This window comes from Loxodonta africana, chromosome 15 (genome assembly GCF_030014295.1).
Source record: "Loxodonta africana isolate mLoxAfr1 chromosome 15, mLoxAfr1.hap2, whole genome shotgun sequence".
Classification (NCBI taxonomy): domain Eukaryota; kingdom Metazoa; phylum Chordata; class Mammalia; order Proboscidea; family Elephantidae; genus Loxodonta; species Loxodonta africana.
Genome location: NC_087356.1, coordinates 1,576,865 through 1,599,970, shown reverse-complemented (window position 1 = coordinate 1,599,970; position 23,106 = coordinate 1,576,865). Strand labels below are relative to the sequence as shown.

At 42.5% G+C, this 23,106-nt stretch overlaps 1 protein-coding gene across 2 annotated transcripts in view; it reads left to right on the top strand.

Annotated features, from left to right (window-relative positions):
* MRPS5 (mitochondrial ribosomal protein S5) overlaps positions 1–22,338 on the top strand; it is a 30,126-nt gene extending 7,788 nt beyond the window's left edge. The window contains exons 4-13 of one of the 2 annotated variants that reach the window (XM_064268393.1): positions 2,636–2,761; positions 4,187–4,210; positions 4,944–5,177; positions 10,255–10,289; positions 11,931–12,021; positions 14,916–14,962; positions 15,417–15,474; positions 15,756–15,818; positions 18,625–18,761; positions 21,958–22,338. In XM_064268393.1, the coding sequence (XP_064124463.1) occupies positions 2,636–2,761; positions 4,187–4,210; positions 4,944–5,177; positions 10,255–10,289; positions 11,931–12,021; positions 14,916–14,962; positions 15,417–15,474; positions 15,756–15,818; positions 18,625–18,761; positions 21,958–22,182 (1,040 nt within the window). In that variant the 3' untranslated portion in view covers positions 22,183–22,338. The remainder of the gene's footprint in view (positions 1–2,635; positions 2,762–4,186; positions 4,211–4,943; positions 5,178–10,254; positions 10,290–11,930; positions 12,022–14,915; positions 14,963–15,416; positions 15,475–15,755; positions 15,819–18,624; positions 18,762–21,957) is intronic. The other variant, XM_064268394.1, reaches the window with a different exon arrangement.
* Positions 22,339–23,106: the final 768 nt, after the last annotated feature.

Genomic DNA, 23,106 nt, shown 5'->3' with positions numbered 1-23,106 from the left:
ATTGTTTCCAGGTCACATTGAGATTAGATCCAAGGTGGTAAGCTGGGTTGAAACGAGCACAGAGCTAGTTTTTGTTGTTTCAGTAGAAAACAATCTTTGAACTTGTAAATCTCCTCTGAGAAATAGTAAGAAAGACATAACTTTTCAAAACCTCATTAAGGCGTCCTAAGACTCTTCAGCACTGTGCTCTTTACTGAGCACGACTGAGAGGCTATGAGATGGGGTGCTACAGTGCATTCTACTCGTCTAAATAACACAAACTTCATTTTGCGTAACTGTGGTAATTAAAAAGGAGCCCTGGCGGCACCAAAAGGTTGGCTTCAAACCCACCGGGCAGCTCCTTGGGGAAGAAACCTGGCAATCTGCTCCCGTAAAGATTATAGCCGAGAAAACCAACAGTGCAGTTCTGCCTTGTCACACGGGGTCGCTGTGAGTCGAAATTGACTCAATGGCAGTCAACAACAACATGCTAATTGAAAGACATATTTATTAACCTACCTACAACCTTCTAGAAAATGACAGAAAGAATGAAATAATAGTAAATCTATTTTAGATATTGTTTTAAGCCAATTAGAATCTAAGACCAGCATTAGCTGATGTTATATTGGTAGAATCTCTGTAAAAACAACTTAATTTCAACTTGTTCAACTTGTAGCCATTAAAAAAAAATCATGTTCCTGAAGAATATTGAAGAATATGGGAAAAGGCTCACAGTGTGGTATTAAATGAAAAAACAAGAAACAAAGTTGTACATATGGTATAATTTCAGTTTTATTTAAAACAAGGCAAATGTACACATAAATGTATGCATGTATCAATAAAATAAAACAAGACAGGCAGGATGTGTATTCTGATCTAACAGTGGTGTCGGAGTTACGATTTGTTTTTATATGCTTCATGCTGTCTGTATTTTCTAGATTTAAAAAAATAACTTATAATCTGAAAAAATTAAAAATATTTTTAATACTAAAGTGGCAATCAAAAGTTGACATATGACTTGCTATCTTTTTCAAATGTAGTTAGAAATTTGATTTTATTTTCTCACAATTCTGAGCTAAACTCTTAATTTCCCTCTAATAAAGATGAAGTAGACTCTTACTTTAATTTTAACATTTTTGCCTCAATATCAAGTTCCTGTTAAAACTGAGTACCATTTTGGGCTGAGTGATTTACTTATTCTAAGTTAAGGAAAACTGTCATTGATTGGTCCTTTAGTACGCAGCATCAAAAGTACTTTCACTGTGGACTTCTGCATTTTTGATTTATAGATACCATCATTTTTTAACAGGGAAAAAAAAATCAAACCTTTAGTGAGTTTGGTTTGAGGTTGGAGACTTTATTTTGGAACCTGTGGTTGGTTTTTTTAAGTGAATTAATGTTGGCCTCAAGTTTGAGCTTAACCCCTTCTTCCTTTCATGGATGCACAAAGCAGCATGGTGATGGGAAACCTCACTTTTCTGAGCTTCACTTATGAAGATCTGCTATGATAATATGTATGTGTTTTGAAAAATGAAATACTACATAGATAAAAAGCATTTTAAAATACAGTGTTGTAAACCTAAAACATTTTTCTTTTCCCATGTTCTCTACCTAGAGAATCAAGGTAAGGCCTTTCAGGAAGCAATCAGGGAGAACTTTTAAACCCCAGGAGTTTGTAGAGAAGGAGAATGAAGATACTCATTTGTCTTGTAGAATGTGTTTAGTGTTCACGTCATGTCTGTTTATGTATCTCAGGCCTTTGACCAGTATGACATTTACGTGAGTGATGACTGACTGACGTTGACGATGAAATGACCTGTGGTCATAAAATCGACTGATGACTCTGCAAAAGGCTGGAAGTCTTTGGGAAGACAGAATTTAAATTTAATAAATAATGTAGCTGCACCAATAAAACTCAGTGATGATCAAGTAAGGCCTAAATATTCCACCAGTACAGGGGGGAAAATATTGATTGAAATACATGATAGAAAAAGATTTTGGGATTCTGGAAATTTACAAATGGAAGTAAATCAATAGTATCAGTGTGTACATAAAGCAAAAGACAGTCATAATAAAAGAAATACACACACCTCCGAGTATTAACTGTCAGACCCTTACATTTTTATTCTTTTCTACGTATTGGCTGGACCTTAACTGGAGTTGAAGGTAAATTTGAGCATCTCATTTTGAAGACTATGCAGAGATAATCATTAGGGCATCTGTAGATGAATAGAACAAACAATCCAGATTCTTAGGATTTATGGGTGCAGACTGAAATGTGGATTCTTGTTTGGCCTAAGACACTTCTGTTTAGGAGGGATAGCTGTTGACTGCTTCAGTGGTTATGATGGAGGCAAGAGGACCAGGAAGAGATCAGTGTCTTAGATGATAAAATGTCAGAAAAGCAAACCTACTGGTAAGTAAGAAACTGAGATTTAAGTGTTGACCGTCTTCTGTCGGGGAAGGCCATATTCTGTGAAAGTCACAGAATTGTCTCCTTTGGGGCTTCCCAGAGGTGACCACGTGATAATGTGAAAGGAAGGATTTAATGTTGCTTCATTGACTCTGTGATGTGGGTGAAAGTGACCTCTCTGTTTTAACAGGAAGCCACAGATCGTTGTTTGAAAAGTATAAAAAAAAACCCTTTGCATTACAGTGACAGCAGAGGAGCTCTGGAAAGGAGTTTTAGCAGAGACTGGTGCTGGAGCAAGAAAGGGAAGAGGCAAAAGAACCAAGAAAAAGAGAAGAAAGGATTTGAACAGGGGTCAGATCATTGGTGAAGGTAAACCATTTTATAAAAACAGGGAAAGTGCTTTTTAAGCCCCCTCCCCCGATTTTAGAGCTATTTTACAAATATCAAAACATTTCTCATGAGGGGCACCAGGATCTGCAGTTCTGAGTCCCACCAGATGGTTTCCTTGACACCCTGGATACCGGAGGAGAAAAATCCCCTAGAAAGGGACGAATTCATCCAGTTACTCACTCAGCAAGCGCTTAGTGTCCACGGTGTGCCGTCTGCGTGAGTCCCTTCCCTCAGGGAGTACAGTGACAGACCGTGGAATAAATGGGGTTCAATAAACTTTTTCTGCAAAGGGCAGATGATAAACATTTTCAGTCTTGTGAGCCACATGGTCTCTTGTAACTACTGAGCTCTGCTGTTGTACTACAAAATGGTCAGTAGATAACACACGATCGAGTGAGCATGCGTGTGCTCGAATGAAACTGCACTTACAGAAACTAGCGGGGGGCTAGATTGGGCACGCAGGCCGTAGTTCCCCACCCCAGAACACATGATCGTTCATGTTGGTGTTTTTTAAAGAACAACAGTAGAATAATGTATAGTCATGTGCCACATAATGTCTGTTCAGGCAGTGTCAAACCGCATATATGTCTGTGATCCCATAAGGTTATAGATAGAGTCCAGAAATCCCGATCAGAGAATGGGTTGTAATGGGCATAGCAAATGCAGCGGGCTTCCAGCACACAACACGCGTATCTCACATCTCTCGTATACAAAGTGATCGCACGGCCAGGCGTATATTGGTACAGTACCCGTGTAACCTGTAACATGTCTTGATAGTCATAATAAACGCCTGTGTTGTTGGCTCATGTATGTACTGTGCTACGCTTTCTGTCATTATTTTAATGCAGACTTTCCCCACTTAGAAATAAGAAGTTTACCGTGTAACAGCATGTGTTCTGACTCAGGGGTGCCAGCATCCAATCTCATGTATAACAAGTCTCTTGAGTATTGTAGCATTATCTCTCTGTTCAGTTTTCTTTCAAAAATATCACCCTGAAGTGCATCATGGCTCCAGGTGCAGCAGAACCAAGGCTGTGATGGCAATAGCAGGAAGCCATGGGACGTACAGATTTGGAAGTGGGACAGAAGGCTATCAGCGTGAAGGTGGAAAATCGCGACTGCTGTTTATTGCTTGTGATTTAGCATGTTAGTGCATCGTCCAGATCGCATAATCTCCTGTTTCATAGACCATATCAGGGGTGTAAAGCAATACATGACTGTACTTGAATCAACCCATTTTTTTTAAAGTTATAAGAATATTATATGTGTACCTTCTCTCAGTAAAAAAAATTCTAAGATTATAGAGAAATATAAAGTCCCCCTTGATGCCCATTCCTGTCTCCCCCAACCCCAGCTGCCCCCACAGAAGAAATGCTGATTTTATTTTGGTGTGTTTCCATTCAGACGTTTTTCAGTGCTTTCATACATGTAAGTACCCTAGAAGAAATACGCTTTTTTTTCTTTTAAAAATAATTAAATTATGTCATATGGTGCATACTGTTTTACAGTTTACTTTTTTTTTATTCTGTAATACTGTATTTTATGCAGATAGCATGCACCTTCTGTGTTTGTTGATGCCCGACGCCCGTGCCCTCTCCCCAAGAGGTATTTTTGTAAGCACGATATGCTAAATTTTTTTTTACATCAACTGGCATGGTGGCGCTATGGAAATACCTGGCAGGGGAGTGCGTGGTTGGCAAACCAGTGTAGAAGCTGCACATTATCTGTGTAAAAATACAGTAGGTCTTGGAACTTGTTCCAGGTCAGTGCCTACGGAACCGTCTCTTTTTTTTTAGTTAATGTGGACTGTATTGCAGGTTGGGATGCCATAGTTCACTTAGCCGTTCCACTGTTGCTGGACGTTTAAATTCTTCCTGTTTTTTGCCGTTGCAGATGATGCTTCCGTAGACATCCTTGTGCAGGTACTCACGTGCCTTGTGCCTGTATGTGTTTCTTTAGATAATAACATGAAGCGAAATTACTAGCTCTTAGGGTATGTACACTTAAAATCATAATGGATGGTACCAAGCAGCCTGCCCGGTGATCATGTTAGCTTATGATCCCAGCAGCAGAGTGCTGTCACGCACAGGTTGCCTGACATTGTAACTCTCAAGGAGAAATAAATGCTTTAAAATACTCGTTTATGTTTTTCACCCTTCAGGGCGTTCTGGTTTCCTCTGGCCTGGTCTGAACGTTCCCCTTATGAGAAATGGAGTTGTGCAGACCATTGCCCAAAGAAGCAAGGAAGAGCAGAAGAAGGTAGAGGCCAACATGGTCCGGCGGAGAGAAGAGCAGGAACAGAAGAAGAAAATTAAGGTTAAACAGGAGCGAGGATGGAGCGGAAACACGTGGGGAGGTGTCAGTCTTGGCCCTCCTGACCCTGGTCCCAATGGAGGTAGCAGAATCTTGGTTTTCCTTGCCTTCATGAGAGAGAGTACATGCAGTTTTAACTTCCTAGAAATGATTTTATGTACTTACTGTTTAGATTGCTTTATTCCTAACAGGGATTGGAGTATCTTTGAAATAATATATCACGTTATTATTCATCTGTATTTTATGGAACACCAGTGACCCATAACCAAGAAGTATCCTACATATAGATTGGGTGCCTGGTGTCTTTGTTGTGTGGCTTCTCGTAGCCTTTAGGGTGGTTATGTGTGTTATGGATCTCTGCGAGCCGCCTGTAGGATGTGGTGTTTCTCAAACACAGCTGACCATGTAGGTGCTTATGAAGCAGCATGGCTTGGGAGTACTAATTGGAAAACAGCAGTCAACAAACCAGATATTTGTTGTTAAGCCTGATAGATGCACACACTAAATAAAAATTGAAAATATTTTTCACACCAAATTAGAAAACAGGTCCAGTATATAAAGAAAAATCATCTGAAAAAGGCATTCCTGTCAGTGGGAGGTGAGGAAACAGACTCGAGCTTGCAGAGGAGGGAGCGGTCGTGATGGAGAGACTCGGGTGAGCGTGCTTAGTAGAGCTGAACATAGTGCTTCCCTTAGGAGAATGGCAGTATGAGAGGGAGAGAACAAATCACACGCTAAGATCCCTGACAGGGCCCAGATCCAGTCTCGGAAAATCTATGAACTTGCGACAGCAGAAGGGCAGTGCCGAGATGCAGTCTCGGAAAATCTGTGAACTTGTGACAGCAGAAGGGCAGGGCCCAGATGCAGTCTCAGTAAGTCGATGAACTTGTGACAGCAGAAGGGCAGGGCCCAGATCCAGGCTAGCCTGTGTTGGGAAGGTAGGGGGACGGGCAGGTACTGAAAGGCTGGCATCTCTCTGGCAGCTTTAGTTAGTATCAGGAGGAGGTGGGGTCATCTGCAGAGGGTGTGCTGCGGGTGTTAATGAACACGGCCATCAGAGTCTTTTACTTAGTTAATTTTCTTTTTTTAAAAAATTTTTTTATTGTATTTTAGACAAAGGTTTATGTTGTGGTGGTTGTTAGGTGCTGTCGAGTCGGTTCCGACTCATAGCGACCCTGTGCACAACATAACAAAACACTGCCTGGTCCTGTTCCACCCTTACAGTCGTCGTTATGCTTGAGGTCATTGTTGCAGCCACTGTGTCAGTCCACCTTGTTGAGGGTCTTCCTCTTTTCCGCTGACCCTGTACTCTGCCAAGCATGATGTCCTTCTCCAGGGACTGATCTCTCCTGACAACATGTCCAAAGTATGTAAGATGCGGTCTCACCGTCCTTGCTTCTAAGGAGCATTCTGGTTGTACTTCTTCTAAGACAGATTTGTTTGTTCTTTTGGCAGTCCGTGGTATATTCAATATTCTTCACCAACACCACAATTCAAAGGCGTCAACTCTTCTTCGGTCTTCCTTATTCATTGTCCAGCTTTCACATGCATATGATGTGATTGAAAATACCATGGCTTGGGTCAGGCGCACCTTAGTCTTCAAGGTGACATCTTTGCTCTTCAACACTTTAAAGAGGTCCTTTGCAGCAGGTTTACCCAACACAGTACGCCTTTTGATTTCTTGACTGCTGCTTTCATGGCTGTTGATTGTGGATCCAAGTAAAATGAAATCCTTGACAACTTCAGTCTTATTCTCCGTTTATCATGATATTGCTCATTGGTCGAGTTGTGAGGATTTTTGTTTTCTTTATGTTGAGGTGTAATCCATACTGAAGGCTGTGGTCTTTGATCTTCATTAGTAAGTGCTTCAAGTCCTCTTCACTTTTAGCAGTCAAGGTTGTGTCATCATCTGCATAACCCAGGTTGTTAATGAGTCTTCCTCCAACCCTGAATGTCCCGTTCTTCTTCATATAGTCCAACTTTTTGGATTATTTGCTCAGCATACAGATTGAGTAGGTATGGTGAAAGAATACAACCCTGACTCACACCTTTCCTGACTTTAAACCAATCGGTATCCCCTTGTTCTGTTCAAACAACTGCCTCTTGGTCTATGTAAAGGTTCCTTATGAGCACAATTAAGTGTTCTGGAATTCCCATTCTTCGCAATGTTATCCGTAGTTTGTTATGATCCACACAGTCGAATGCCTTTGCATAGTCAATAAAACACAGGTAAACATCCAGAAGGTTTCTGGTATTCTCTGCTTTCAGCCAGGATCCATCTGACATCAGCAATGATATCCCTGTTTCCACGTCCTCTTCTGAAACCAGCCTGTATTTCTGACAGTTCCCTGTGAATATACTGCTGCAGCCGTTTTTGAATGATCTTCAGCAAAGTTTTGCTTGCGTGCAATATTAATGACATTGTTCTATAATTTCCACATTCGGTTGGATCACCTTTCTTGGGAATAAGCATAAATATGGATCTCTTCCAGACAGTTGGCCAGGAAGCTGTCTTCCATATTTCTTGGCATAGACGAGTCAGCACCTCCAGCGCTGCATGTGTTTGTTGAAACATCTCAATTGATATTCCATCAATTCCTGGAGCCTGGTTTTTCGCCAGTGCCTTCAGAGCAGCTTGGACTTCTTCCTTCAGTACCATCGGTTCCTGATCATATGCCACCTTTTGAAATGGTTGAATATCGACTAATTCTTTTTGGTATAATGACTCTGTGTATTCCTTCCATCTTCTTTTGATGCTTCCTGCGTCGTTTAATATTTTCCCCATGGAACCTTCCCTATTGCAACTCGGGGCTTGAATTTTTTCTTCAATTGTTTCAGCTTGAGAAATGCCGAGCGTGTTCTTCCCTTTTGGTTTTCCATTTCCAGCTCTTTGCACGTGTCATTATAATACTTTACTTTGTCTTCTCGAGCCACCCTTTGAAATCTTCTGTTCAATTCTTTTACTTCATCAATTCTTCCTTTGGCTTTAGCTGCCTGACGTTCTAGAGCAAGTTCTAGAGTCTCCTCTGACATCCGTGTTGGTCTTTTCTTTCTTCCCTGTCTTTTCAGTGACCTCTTGCTTTCATCACATATGATGTCCTTGATGTCATTCCACAACTCGTCTGGTTTTCGGTCACTCGTGTTCAGTGCATCAATCTGTCCTTCAGATGGTCTCTAAATTCAGGTGGGATATACTCAAGGTCATATTTTGGCTCTTGTGGACTTGCTCTGATTTTCTTCAGTTTCAGCTTGAACTTGCATAGGAGCAATTGATGGTCTGTTCCACAGTCGGCCCCTGGCCTTGTTCTGACTGATGATACTGAGCTTTTCCATCATCTCTTTCCACAGATGCAGTCAATTTGATTTCTGTGTGCTCCATCTAGCGAGGTCCATGTGTCTAGTCGCAGTTCATGTTGGTGAAAGAAGGTATTTGCAGTGAAGAAGTCGTTGGTCTTGCAAAATTCTATCATTCGATCTCCGGCATTGTTTCTGTCACCAAGGCCATATTTTCCAACTACTGATCCTTCTTCTTTGTTTCCAACTTTCACATTAAAATCACCAGTAATTATCAATGCATCTTGACTGCATGTTCGATCAATTTCAGACTGCAGCAGCTGATAAAAATCTTCTATTTCTTCATCTTTGGCCCTAGTGGTTAGTAGGTAAATTTGAATAATAGTCATATTAACTGGTCTTCCTTGTAGGCATATGGATATTATCCTATCACTGACAGCATTGTACTTCAGGATAGATCTTGAAATGTTCTTTTCGACAACGAATGCAACACCATTCCCCTTCGAGTTGTCATTCCCAGCATAGTAGACTATGTGATTGTCCGATTCAGAATGGCCAATACCAGTCCATTTCAGCTCACTATTGCCTAGGATATCGATGTTTATGCATTCCATTTCATTTTTCACCATTTCTAATTCTCCTAGATTCATACTTCGTACGTTCCAGGTTCCGATTATTAGTGGATGTTTGCAGCTGTTTCTTCTCATTTTCACTCGTGCCACATCAGCATATGAAGGTCCCGAAAGCTTTACTCCATCCACGTCATTAAGTCGACTCTACTTTGAGGAGGCAGCTCTTCCCCAGTCATATTCTGAGTGCCTTCCAACCTGGGGTGCTCATCTTCCAGCACTATATCAGACCATGTTCCGCTGCTATTCATAAGGTTTTCACTGGATAGTGCTTTTCAGGAGGAGACCGCCAGGTCCTTCTTCCTAGTCTGTCTTAGTCTGGAAGCTCAGCTGAAACCTGTCCTCCATGGGTGACCCTGCTGGTATCTGAATACAGGTGGCATAGCTTCCAGCATCACAGCAACACACAAGCCCCCACAGTAGGACAAACTGACAAACACATGGGGGATGAAGGTTTATAGAGCATACTAATTTCTCATTAGACAATTAATGCAAATATTGTTTTGTGACATTGGTTGCCAACCCCATGACATGTCAGCACTCTCCACTTCTCAACCTTGGGTTCCCTATTACCAGCTTTCCTGTCCCCTCCTTCCTTCCAGTCCTTGCCCCTGGGCTGGTGTGCCCCTTTAGTCTCGTTTTGTTTTATGGGCCTGTCTAATCTTTGGCTGAAGGGTGAACCTCAGGAGTGACTTAAGTACTGAGCTACAAGGGTGTCCAGGTGCTATACTCTTGGGGTTTCTCCAGTCTGTGTCAGACCAGTAAGTCTGGTCTTTTTTTTTTTTTGTGACTCACCAGAGTTTTTCTTGATGAAAATGTGGAGTGTGTGAGACTGGCTTCAGAATTTCCCAGTGGGTGGGAGTTGGGCAGGGTTTAGAGGAAATAAGGTTGGCCAGAGTTGATGATCGACGAAGCTGAGTAATGGACACGTAAGTTTTCATTCTGCCGTTCTCTGTTTTTGTATATGGTTGACATTTCCTATAATAAAATGTTAAAAAAAAAAAAAAAAAGAACACGAGGAGGGCTTGAAATAGTTGTGAGTCGAGAGATGTAACTAAATGAACATAGAAGGCCAGCAGGCCACAGGGAGGACTTGGCTGGTGATGGTGGGGGACCAGGGCACAGCTTTAGAAGTGGCACCAAAGGAGCTCTGATGATGGCTGTGTTGAAGAACGCTTTCTTAAGTTAATTGTATAGACACTTTCATTTCTATGTCTGTTCCTTTTTGCCCTACAGAAACATACGAGGATTTTGATACCAGAGTACTTGAGGTAGGCATGCTGAATTAAACACCTGTTTAAGTCTTTGGTGGGCTGGGTAGGTGGGATAAGGACGGACAAGGGGAGTTATGAGGAAAAGCCTTTGCTGCAGGACCTTTTCTGAGACACACAGATGGTCTGGGTAAGGAAATAGGGAAACTTTAATTTCAGTTAGTTGACTTTGGCTCTGATTGCTGCCCTGTTTTTTGAGGGGGAGCTACCAAGTGGAGGTCTCATTGAAAGGCAACTTTGGGTGGTATTGTTGATAACAGATTTTGGAGAATACATTTAAATTTCTTCTTTTCTAAAGGTAAAGACGCATTAGCAAGCTATTATTTAGTTGTAAACCAGCAGCATGCACTTAACACTCAATTAAGGAAGCAGAAATTGGGAGGAGCCATAGGGCAGGAGTAGGAGGGCTGGAGCTGCTGTGAATGTCCAGCTATTGATAGGAAGAGCCTGTAGGTCTGCTTGTAGGCCCCTGAAACATGTAGTGGGAATGGGTTGTCTTTGTTATGTTAATGAGACTGATTGGCATAGGGTGTGTTTTAAGTCAGTCTCTTTGAGATATAAGAAATTAAACAAGTGAAAGAAGCAGAGATGGGGGAAGAGATGCCAAGCCATGTAAAAATCACCCAGGAGCAGAAGTTCAGAACAGACAAGGACCTTCCTCCGGAGCCCAGAGAGAGAAAACCTTCCCTTAGAGCTGGCGCCCTGAATTCTGACTCCTAGCCTCCCAGCTATGAGAAAATAAATTTGTCTGTTAAAGCCACCCACTTGTGGTATTGCTGTTACAGCAACATTAGGTAATTAAGACAGTCTTCTAAGTAGGAGTGCTAATTTGAAAACAGCCAACAAACCAGACATTTGTTGTTAAGCCTTATCAGTGCACACATGAAACAAAAACTGGTAATACCTTTCAAGCCAGATTAGGAATGGGAAAAGGTTACATGGGAGTGAGGATGGAGCAGAAACACGTGGGGCAGCGTCAGTCTTGGTCCCCTGACTCTGGTCCCAGTGGAGGTAGCAGAGTCCTGTAGTGACTCGGTGGTGACCTTCTTGTGATACGTTCATATATTGAGTTGTATTTTGTTAGGTGCCCTGGAGTCACTTCCGACTCAGCCACCTTACGTATAACAGAGCAAAGCGTTCATTGCCTGGTCTGTGTAGATATGGTACGTTGAGTTGTATAGTTTCCAATCCATTTAAAGATTATCTCAGTTGACCCTTCTAACAACCATGTGAAATTGGACGAGAAAGTCTAATTTTCATTTTACTCCTAAAGAAACAGGCCACAGAGAGGTTTCCTCTGGAGAGTTCAGTGTTTGTGCTCATGAGATTGGAGGATGGCGTATCTATTCAGGGTGTGCACGTGTGTGTACATGTGCATGTGAGTGTGCGTGTACGGACGTGTGTGCAAGTGTCTGTGCATATGTGCATGTGTGAGTGTGAGCATGTACATACGTGTGTGATATATCTAGCCTGCGTGCGCATGTGTGTGCGTATGCACGCATTGTATCTAGTCATTGAGTGTACGTGTTCGTGTGTAAGGTAGGTCACTCCAATTTCCCAGTCCTAGTATTCTTATTTGACTGGACAGCACTGGGTTAGTATTCTTAAGGTGTAACATTTTTGTAACATTTTGTCTTTCAGGTAAAAAACGTTTTCAATATGACAGCAAAAGAGGGAAGAAAGAAATCGGCCCGTGTCCTGGTAGCTGTGGGGAATGGCAGAGGTGCTGCAGGTGAATGAGTGTGACGATACCGGCAGTGTTGGTGGTGTAGCCTGAGGACGGTGTGGCCTGGGCTTGTGCCGTGGGGTTCATGGGTTCATTTTGCTGGCCAGACTTCTTCTACTGCCTAAATCTTTCAGTGGTTTGGACTCATGAAACTTGTTGAAATTCCTTAGAAAAGAAAAACAGGTCTACATCTGCCTTTTCCTGTGAGGGACTCCTGTTTAAAAGGATTAAGACATTAATCTATTAGCATAATAGTGAAAAATTAGGGGAAAAAACTGAATGTTTAAAAACAGTATAGCCATACAATGGAATATTTTGTAGCCATTAAAGGATACTTTAAGACGTGAAAATTACTTACACATAAAGCTAAGTGAGGAAAAACTTGATGTAAGACCATGTGTAATAGAATTCCAGTTTTTTAAATGAGTATGTATATACCATGGTGTAGTGGTTAAGACCCTCAGCTGCTAACTGAAAGGTCGGCAGCTTGAATCCTCCAGCCACTTCTTGGAAACCCTATGGGGCAGTCCTACTCTGTCCTGTAGGGTCCTTGTGAGCTGGAATGGACTCAGTGGCAACGGGTATGTGTATATGCAAAGACTGGAAGGATGTACTCTGAAATGGGTAATTGTGCTCACTCTAGTTAGCAGGTTGGCCCAGGATGGTCTGCCAATGATGTAAGCTTTCTTTATACTTTCTCTGAAGTTCCCACAGTGGACGTCTGTTGTTGAAATTTTCAAAGATGTAAGGATAGATAGCAGGAAAACTTCTGTGACCTATAGTGACACTTTCAGGGAATTAGGACACTGAAGAGCCTCCTGCCTCCATCCCTGTGGCCAGAGGAAACCCCTCTTAACTGTTACTTTTGTTTCCTTCCAGAAATTTTTTTTGTGTGTATATATATCACCATGTATCTTTTTTTTTTTAATTTACACAAAGCGTTATATTTATAGTTCTACACCTCGTTTGTTTCATATGTTACTCAGAGATCTTCCTATATTAATATAAATTCCCCCTCATTCTTTGTTCTGGTTACATAGTGTTTCATTGTATGGGTAAACATAATTTTTGTAACCTTTTCCCTATTGCTGAGTATTTATGTTGTTTCCAACAGGGAGCTTCTTTTATGTACAGTTTGTAATAGTTTTGCGGGTATATTGATGGGGGCAATTTCTTGCAGTGAAGTTGCTGCCTCACCGTTACATGTGTTTTAAATGCTGGTCAGCGTTGCCAGGTTACCTTCCCCGAAGACTGCATCATTTGTGCTCGTCTCTGTGCGGCACCCCTGCCATCAAGCTTTGCCGTTTGTCAGTAGGATAGAACAGTTTCTGTTGGTTTGATCTGCATTTCTCCCTTTCGGGAGCTTTACGTGTTGGTCGGCTGTTCTTATTTCTGTTTGGACATCTGTCAGTTCATGTGCTCTGCCTGTTTTTCTATTGGGTGATTGTTCTTTTTCTTATTGATTGGTTTAAGCTCTTTGTATGTCAGGGACATTAGCCGTTTGTTTGTCATGTATTTACTTTTAAAATTTTTTGCACAAATGGGTAAATGCCGGGCTGCTGACCGAAAGGTTGGCAGTTTGAACCTACCCAGTGGCTCTGCGGGAAGAAACCTGGCAATCTGCTTCCATAAAGATTTCAGCCTTGGAAACCCAGTGGGGCAGTTCTGCTCTGACCTATAGGGTCACTGTGAGTTGGAATCAACTTGATACTGGTTAACAACAACAATGTAGTCAAATTTACCAGCGTTCTCTCTTGCTTAGAAAGCTTTTACAATTATAAATAAGTTCACCCACATTTTCCGCTAGGACTTAAGTAGTTTAATTTGTTTTCTTTGAAGTAGGAGTTGCAGTCCAGGTCCCCCTGCCGGGAATCCAGGTGTCCGCTGTTGGCTTTCATGTGTGCGTGCATGCGTGCGTGTGTGTGTGTGTGATATTAAAGCAACGTAGGTTCTTCTTAGATGTGGCAGCAGACGGTGGAGCATTTCCATAACTCGTGCGTGAGAAATCTCCTTTCGTGCGCTAAACATTCACAAAGATAATTTTACTGTGGTAACATTTATGTAACAAAAATGTTTGCCATTTTCACCATTTTTAAGCACAGAGTTCAGTGACAGTACTTAGATTCCCCGTGTTATGCAGCCGTCACCGCTGTCTTTCCACATGTCCTTCATCACCCCAAACGGAAGCACGGTACCTCCCCTCGCCCTCCAGCCCCTCGTAACCACTAGTAAACTCGTCTATCCACTTGCCTGTTTTAGATATTTCATGTGTGTGGGGCCATACGATAGTCATCCTTTCGTCTCTGACTTATTCACTCAGCGTAATGTTTTCAAGGTCCGTCCCTGTCATAGCACGGATCGGGGCTTTATTTCTTTTTGTGGCTGAATAGTATTCCACTGTTTGTATATACCACATTTTATTAATCCGTTCATCTGTTAGTGAAAGAAATCACCGACGTAATTTCCTTGTTAACTGAAAGGTGAAGTCCTTTTGAAAGTTCCAATGAAACTGTAGCTTTACTCCAGCAATGTACCTCTTTTCCACTGTTTCTGGTTATCTTAAATCTGTTCTCAGAAATGTCACAAACCGTTTTCCTTATTTAGAGCATCGCTGGCTTATTTTTATGTATTGAGCATGTTTAGTTTTATCTGTAAAAGATGTTATGCATCTAATCTTTGATTTCACAGATTCGTTCAAAAGTAATGTTTTCAGAATGCCCCAAGCGGATAAACAAGTCCGTGCCTCAAGTTTGGCATGTGTTTTGGGTGGCAGGTTTTCTGTGGGGCGGGAAGATGAAGTGCTGTGAAATATGGCAGGAGCTGAAACTTGGAATGTAGTGAAAGGCATGTGATACGCCAGATTGATCCCCTTGGCTCATGATTTTGCTTTTCTTTTAAAGGTTTTGCGGTTGCGAAAGCTGCTGAACGGACGGACGCTTTCAGAAAAGTATGTACCTGTTTCCTGTGTTGTATTCAGTAAAGGATCAATAAACTATGTGCTAGCCCCCGTGGGAACTACCAAAAAATGATAATTGGCACCAGAATTGTCCCATCAGGCTTGCTGTCAAAGGTTACCTCTTTCATAAAAAGCAGTTTCAGAAGTACCTGTATTTTGTATCCTTTTTATCACCCTTGTGATTATCAAAATTATGAGGCAGCTGGGGAAGTTCGGACACTGACTGCTTGTTCTGTGATAACAGGGAACTAGTGTTTGTGTTTTTTTAGGTGTGATAATGATTTTTTTTTTAAATCCTTACCTTTTACAAGTACATACTGAAATTTTAATGTAAATTTGAAATTTTCCATAGTAAGGTATTTTATAAGTTGTAATTTTGAAACCCCTGAGAAAATGTAAATCCCAACAATAGTTTTAAGAAAAACATTTTCATTCTTTTTATCAGGCCAAGAACAAAGCAGTTAACGTTTTGCATTACATAGAACGCTATGAAGACCACACAAGTGAGTGTTCGTCTTCCCGGTGTGTGTGTCAGCCTGTATCCCGATATGAGGATCTTTGTTTTCTTCTGCTTGTTATGTGTTCTTACAAATAAATGTGTGAGATGCAGAAATAGCCTTTCTCTCCTGAGAAGGTTAGTGAAATGAGTAAGATCAAAATTGGTCACTCATCTATGACCTGTGCTTGCTGGCTGCTTGGAGTAGTACTGGTTGCTTTGTGGTGTTTGCAGGGGCATTAAAGCCACACCCCTCACCTCTCTTATGCTTGTGTTTTTACTCTTCAGTCTTCCATGATGTTTCTTTAACGTTTAGAAAGACGCATATCAGGATGAAGAGACAACACAGAGGTAACTAAAAAACTTTTGTAGTTTGTTGAAGATAAAGCAAAGAAATCGTAACAATTCCATCCTGTTCTCAGTTTTTGCTCACCTTTACTTGAACTCATTTTCAGAACCCCAAAATGGAAAGACCTGAGTTAGACTTGAGAAGGATGAGGCTCTCAGGGATATAAAGAGTAAATGGTCAACCTACACAGGCTTCCGTGGCATAAGCATATTCCGGGAGTAATTGCAGGCAGAAGGGCACATCGTGAGTTGGAAATAGCCATGAGTGAGTAGGGGAATTTGATGACTGGGAACATTAGGTCCTCCTAGAGAATTCACTGATGCTCTTAGAGGGCCCCAGTCGTCCACTCTTTGTCATCAGGTGCTGTGTGGGCTGGGTGTCATCCCTTGGAGAACTGCAGGCAGGCAGAGTTCAGGGCAACAGTCGTGGCACTCATGCCCAGGGGGTCTGGGCGTAAAATCCTTGAACGCTCTGATCTGCATTTTGCTTGTGTATCTGCAGTAAAAATGATTTTATATGGTCCTGTGTATATAAATTTCAAAGATTTTAGATGAAAATAAAACATTACATTTAAAATGTTCATCATCAAAGTTACTAATATAACTCTGCTAGAGCTATAACTTTAAAGTGTTGAAAAGCAAGGATGTCACTTTGAGGACTGAGGTATGCCTGACCCAGGCCCTGGTGTTTTCATTGGCCTCATATGCATACAAGAGCTGGACGGTGAATAAGGAAGACCAATGAAGAATTGACGCCTTTGAATTATGGTGTTGGTGAAGGATATTGACTATACCATGGACTGCCAAACAGTGAATAGATCCATCTTGGAAGAAGTACAGCTAGAATGCTCCTTAGAAGCAAGGGTGGCAAGACTTTGTCTCACATACTTTGGACATGTTATCAGGAGGGACCAGTCCCTGGAGAGGGACCTCATGCTTGGTGAAGTAGAGGGTCAGAGAAAAGAGGAAGACCCTCAGCAAGACGAATTGACATGGTGGCTGCAACCGTGGGCTCAAGCATCGTAACGATTGTGAAGATGGTGCAGGACTGGGCAGTGTTTCGTGCTGTTGTACACAGGGTCGCTGTGAGCCAGAACCGACTCAGCGGCACCTGACAACAGCAGCAGAGGTGTGGCGTGGAAGTAAATCAAGAGAAATAATCAAGTATAGTACCAGTTGCTGTAGTGCACAACAACTTGCCTTCTGTTTTAAAGCCAGAGTTAATCATTCAAATGCTGATAAAAACCATTTATTTTGCCATTAGAAAAAGTGTTGAGTTTAATATTTAGACATTAAGGTTTGGTCCTGTGCTGTCACATACGGTAGCCAAATAACGTTGTTATGTTGATTACTCATTGAAATGATAATATTGTAGATATATTGGGTTAATAACACCCATTACTAAATTTAATTTGTTTTTTTTAATGTGTCTGAGAAAATTTTGAATTACCTAATTGGCTTGTATTTGTGGCTTGCGTTACATTGTTGGATAGTGCGGGTGTAGACACATTTATATCAGAATGATTTTTGAATGACTACTACAATTTAAATTTGATTTCAGAAGTTAGCTTTTTTTTATCTTCCCCGTCTTCTAATCAAAGCTGTACTTTTCAGGTTTCTGTAGTTTAAAATAACCCGTAACCTGTGTGTTGGGGTATATATTCTGATTTTGATGCCAAGACAACATGATACTTTATCGGTCATCAGTTTGAATCCACTAGCCTTGGAAACCCTGTGGGGCAGTTCTACTCTGTCCTATAGCGTCGCCATGAGTTGGAATCGACTTGATGATGGGTTGGGTTTTTTGGTCTGGGCTCTAGGATACAGTAGTGAACAAACAACATCCTAGCCCTCATGGGGCCAACGTTCTCCTGAGGGGAATCGGTGAATAAACAAGTGAACAAAAAGTAAAGTTTCAAGTTCCGTAAGTGTGGCTGCAGTAATCGGGACACAGTGTCAGAGTGGGGAAGGTGGGGAGGAAGGCTGTCACCTTTAGTTGTTGGTCACGGAAGGCATCTCTGAGGAGGAGACGTTTGAGTGAAACCTTAAAGGGGAGAAGGTGTCACTGGGAGAACATTCCAGGCTGAGGGAAACACAGCATGTAAAGTCTATGAGATGGGAAAGCCAGCGTGAGGGCAGTGTCTGCAGTTAGGTAAGTGAGATGGATGGGGCTCAGGTCATGGAAGCCCTTGTACGCTGTGGAGTTATTATTTATTTTACTTTAATTTAGAGAATGATGGGAAGTTAAGTGCTTTAAAGGCATGTGATGTGTCTGGTTTGGAAAATGGATCACGGGACAAGAGTAGGCAGGTGACTGGAGAGGAGACCCCCAAATTTAGAGGCCTGCAAGGAGGTGAGCAGGAGGGACCAGCAGCAGGAGAAAACCTAGGAGAGGGTGTTTCTCCACCAGCAGGAAGTGGACAGAATGTGAGGGTGAGAGCAGTGGGGTCCCTCAGTCCTCGGTTGACAGTGGTGGGGGTGCCAGAGGTCTTTAAAGCATCTCTGAACTCTCGACAGCCTGTTTTTTTGTTTGTTTTGCCCACTGTGGTCAAGAAATTTATATATAATATCTCTTCAATACTTATGGCATCTCATTTAGATAAGAGTAATCATAGAAGTTATCAAGAGTCACCCACCTGGTGGTGAAGCCAGGATGCAAACCAGCTTCTCCTAAGCCCGCGTCCCTCGTTCTTGCCCATGGCCTGCACTGCGTAGCTGTCAACACCGTGTGAAAGCCAGCAGGGCCTTTGATGGCTTGGGCTGCAGGCCAGCGGGCAGACATCTGACTCGCTCTCTTCCCCTTTTCCAGGTTACGGCCTCCGCTGCCACCGGGCCATCATTACCCTGTGCCGGCTCGTTGGCATCAAAGACATGTATGCAAAGGTGTCGGGACCCGTCAATATGCTCAGCCTCACCCGGGCCTTCTTCCATGGACTGTCCCACCAGGTAACCCTTCCTGTGACCTGACGCAGAGGCTCTAGTTGTGTCTTGGTTGTGTGCTTTAAGGCTGCTGTGTCACGGGGTCTCCTGGGGGTGCTGTCCTGGGGCCACCCAAGGACTCAGGTATTCCTTGCTGCCAGCGGCTGTGTCGGGTTAATCAGGGCAGCCGAGGAATCAGTTAATGAAGATTTACCTTTAGAAAATACTTCTTGGGTTTTTTGAAGTTTCAAAATGAAATATTTTTAAAAGCCAGTAATTACGGTCTGTGTTTTATTATGAAAAGAATATGTGTTTGTCCTAAGGTGCCAACAATATGGAAATGTAAAGTGGAAAGTCAAAATCCTATTCCTAGCTCAGACCTTTCAGTCAGGACCAGGACCACGGTAAGGCACCTGGGGCACCTGTCCACTCAAGGGAGCTGTCTCCATTTGGGGCACAGTCAGTTTTCACATTACCTGGGTAGGTAGGCGTTCTGACCGACACCTGAGATAGAAAGAGTAATAATGCCAGATATTTCCCCTCACAGGGGGGTGCACCCTGGGCATGTGCCCAGCTCACAGTTCTGTTCCCCAACTGAGGGGAGGGCTGTGACTGTGTGGCCCCTCCTCCCTGTGGCAGGGGTTGTCTGTCTCTGAAAGGGCGGGACGCACTTGGTAGAGCTGGATGAGAAGGTTCCAGACTTCGCCTGTGCACCTCTTAGCGACTTTGACAGGCTTCCAAGAAAGTGCAGTGGCTGCTTTTGAGTAACATGATTCATGGTATATTTTACATGTCTCTGTTTAAAATAGGAAAATTAATGAAAAGAAAAAGGCGGCTTTGGTTATAAGATCTTTTTGACCAGCTTTTTCTATTTTTTTTTTTTAAGAGTTGGGGCTACCTAAACATTCTTCAGAGGCGCTTCTAAATTCAGACTTCCTGGTAGGGGGTGAATGAATGTTGGCTGTAACTAAGATGTTGGTGTTAGGTGGCTGACACTTAGGGTCCGGTCAGGTATTTTTATGTGATGTTTTCCTGCTGTCTTCATGCCGTGAGCCTTCCGATGTAATTCCACATAGAATCTCTTCTAAAACGCCAGTGGTTATAAAAATCACATTATTTAATGTGCTGTTCAAAAAGAAAACAATTGCCCCCGATTTCAGTGACATGCCACTGATTGTAAGATGCACTCTGGTTCAGAGATTTTGAAATGTGAAAAAAATCTACATTCTTATAATCAAGAAATACAGTAATACAGCAATACCTACCTGTCTTTATGTGTCTTAAATGACTTGTAAGTTACATTTTAAGTACTATTAAAGTTTATAATTATTTTATTTTTGTTTTTATGCAACAGCTGGTCTCTTCTCTGATTTCAAACATGCATAGAAATAGAACAGTACAAAAACTCCATTGCCATTGAGTCAATCCCGACTCCTAGCGACCCAGTAGGACAGAGTAGAACTGCGCTGTAGGGTTTCCAAGGCTGTGATCGTCATAGAAGCAGACCGTCATGTCTTTCTCCCGTGTTGTGGCTAGTGGGTTCAGACTTGCCAACCTTTTGGTTAGCAGCTGAGTGCTTTAACCACTGTGCCACCAGGGCTCCTTGAGAATAGTACAAAGTGGCAGTGAAGTCCGGAAATGTGGGAGTGAACGTATCAGGTGCCGTTGTGTACTGTCAGGAAACCATCTGCTCAGTGTATTTGCCTGTGTTTCCAGCCTGTCATGGCCACCCTCGTCGTGAATCCCCATGGCCTGTCACTCAGCATCAGGGGTTGTCAGCTGTGGCCAGTCTTGTTTTTCAGCACTGTTCACACCAAGCCCTCATACAAATCTCAGATGTCATTTGATTTCATCCATAAGTAATTCAGTATGTATCTCTAAAAGGTAAAGATTTTAAAAAATCCGCAGCAGTATTATCATGCCTATAGAATAACAATAAGTCAGTATTATCATCAAATGTCAAGTCATTTGTCAGATAAGAAGATTTCTTTTATATAATTTGTTTTAAGTCGGGTTGCAGAAAAGGTCAATACATTGTAGTTTTTTGCTACGTCTTTTAAGTTTCTTTCAGTCTGAAATCCCTTTCTTTTCCTTGCAGTTTCTTTGTTGAAGACACCAGGTCATTTGTCCTGTAGAGTTTCCTAGTCCGGTGCTGACTGCACACCTGTGGGCTCCTCAGTGTGTTCCTCCCTGTGTTTCCGTGAATGGGTAGTTAGAGCCAGGGCTTTGAGGAGATTCAAGTGCAGCTTTTGGCACAGCGTCACATGTTCTCAGGAGGGTTTAGAAGGCAGGAGACTAGAGGCCAAGGCCCTTCCTGCGTCCCAGCTGGGGTGGAAGGGTTGGATTGGGATGACTCCACCCACGACAGGTCACCATAAGTTAGCCACAGAGTACACGACCCAGAGCACCTGGAATGGTGTTCACACACCCTCAATGGTACGTTGTTTTTACTGCCAACTTCCCTCTGACTGGTGGAGGCTCCTGCTCTTTATGTGGGTCTCATCTGAGCAGGCACTGCTGGTCCTCACCCCGTGTTCTTTTTTTTTTTTAATATTAGTATTTTTTAAAATTTTTATTGTGCTTTAAGTGAAAGTTTACAAATCAAGTCAGTCTCTCACACAAAAACTTACCTACACCTTGCTACATACTCCCCATTACTCTCCCCCTAATGAGACAGCCTGCTCTCTCCCTCTACTCTCTCTTTTCCTGTCCATTTCACCAGCTTCTAACCCCCTCCACCCTCCCATCTCCCCTCCAGGGAGGAGATGCCAACATAGTCTAAAGTGTCCACCTGATCCAAGAAGCTCACTCCTCACTAGCATCCCTCTCCAACCCATTGTCCAGTCCAATCCATGTCTGAAGAGTTGGCTTCGGGAATGGTTCCTGTCCTGGGCCAACAGAAGGTCTGGGGGCCATGACCACCGGGGTCCTTCTAGTCTCAGACCATTAAGTCTGATCTTTTTATGAGAATTTGGGGTCTGCATCCCACTGCTCTCCTGCTCCCTCAGGGGTTCTCTGTTGTGTTCCCTGTCAGGGCAGTCATCGGTTGTGGCCGGACACCATCTAGTTCTTCTGGTCTCAGGATGATGTAGTTGCTGGTTCATGTGGCCCTTTCTGTCTCTTGGGCTTGTAATCAATCACCTTGTGTCCTTGGTGTTCTTCATTCTCCTTTGGTCCAGGTGGGTTGAGACTAACCCCGTATTCTTGATTTGCTCTTGCCCAGGAGACTCACCAGCAGCTGGCTGACAGGAAGAGGCTGCATGTGGTGGAATTCCGGGAGGAGTGTGGCCCTCTGCCCATCGTGGTTGCCTCCCCCCAGAGCACCTTGAGAAAGAATCCAGAGCCAGAAGAGGAGGTTCCTAATATCAGACTGGACTGGAACGATGTGAAGACCATGCAGGGAATAAAGCGCTCTGTGTGGTCAGGGTTGAAGAGAGGCGCCACCTGAATGTCTGTCCCCCTGGCCTTACAGCAGCCATGTCTGGTGCTGCCCAGCTCCTGGAAGAGACATGACGCCTCACACCTTGGAACCCCACTTCTGTTTTTTAAGAAAAGGCCAACCTTATCTCCTTTATTTACAAATAATAAATAATTACACCTTTCATTTATTGAGTACATGCTTCATGCCAGCCACTGTGAGAGGCAAAAACTACAATGTATTGATCTTTTCTGCAACCTGACTCAAACTGTGTGTGTACAAAAAAAGTTTTATCTAACCAATGGGGACATCTGGATACTTGACACATGTCTCAGCTCAAGACTACTTTAAATACTCATTTAAACTAACAAGTAAATGAATTAGGGAGTCAGGGTTAATAGTTTGACCCAGTCAGTAATAATATGCAAGACAATGATTATTACAATAATCATAACCCGTTGCCATCAAGTCAATTCCAACTCATAGTGACCCTATAGGACAGAGTAGAACTGTCCCATAGGGTTTTTCCAAGGAGTGGCTGGTGGATTTGAACTGCCAACCTTTAGATGGCAGCTAAGCTCTTAACCACTGCACCATCAGGGCTCCATAATAATGATAGCTTATGTATGTGTGTGTGTATATATGTGTGTGTGTATATATATATATATATATATATATATATATATATATATATATAAACAAACATTGCTCTGTCCAAAGTGAATGCTTTTAGCTTAATTTTATAGAGCCCTTAAGTAACTTTGAGCCCTGGTGGTTAAAAGCATTCACTTGAGACAAACCAGAGTTAATATATATTAGCTATGTTTATTATGGAGCCATGGTGGCACAGTGGTTAAGAGCTGTGGCTGCTAACCAAGAGCTCAGCAGTTCAAATCCACCAGCCGCTCTTTGGAAACCGTATGAGGCAGTTCTTGGAAACTTGATGGGGCAGTT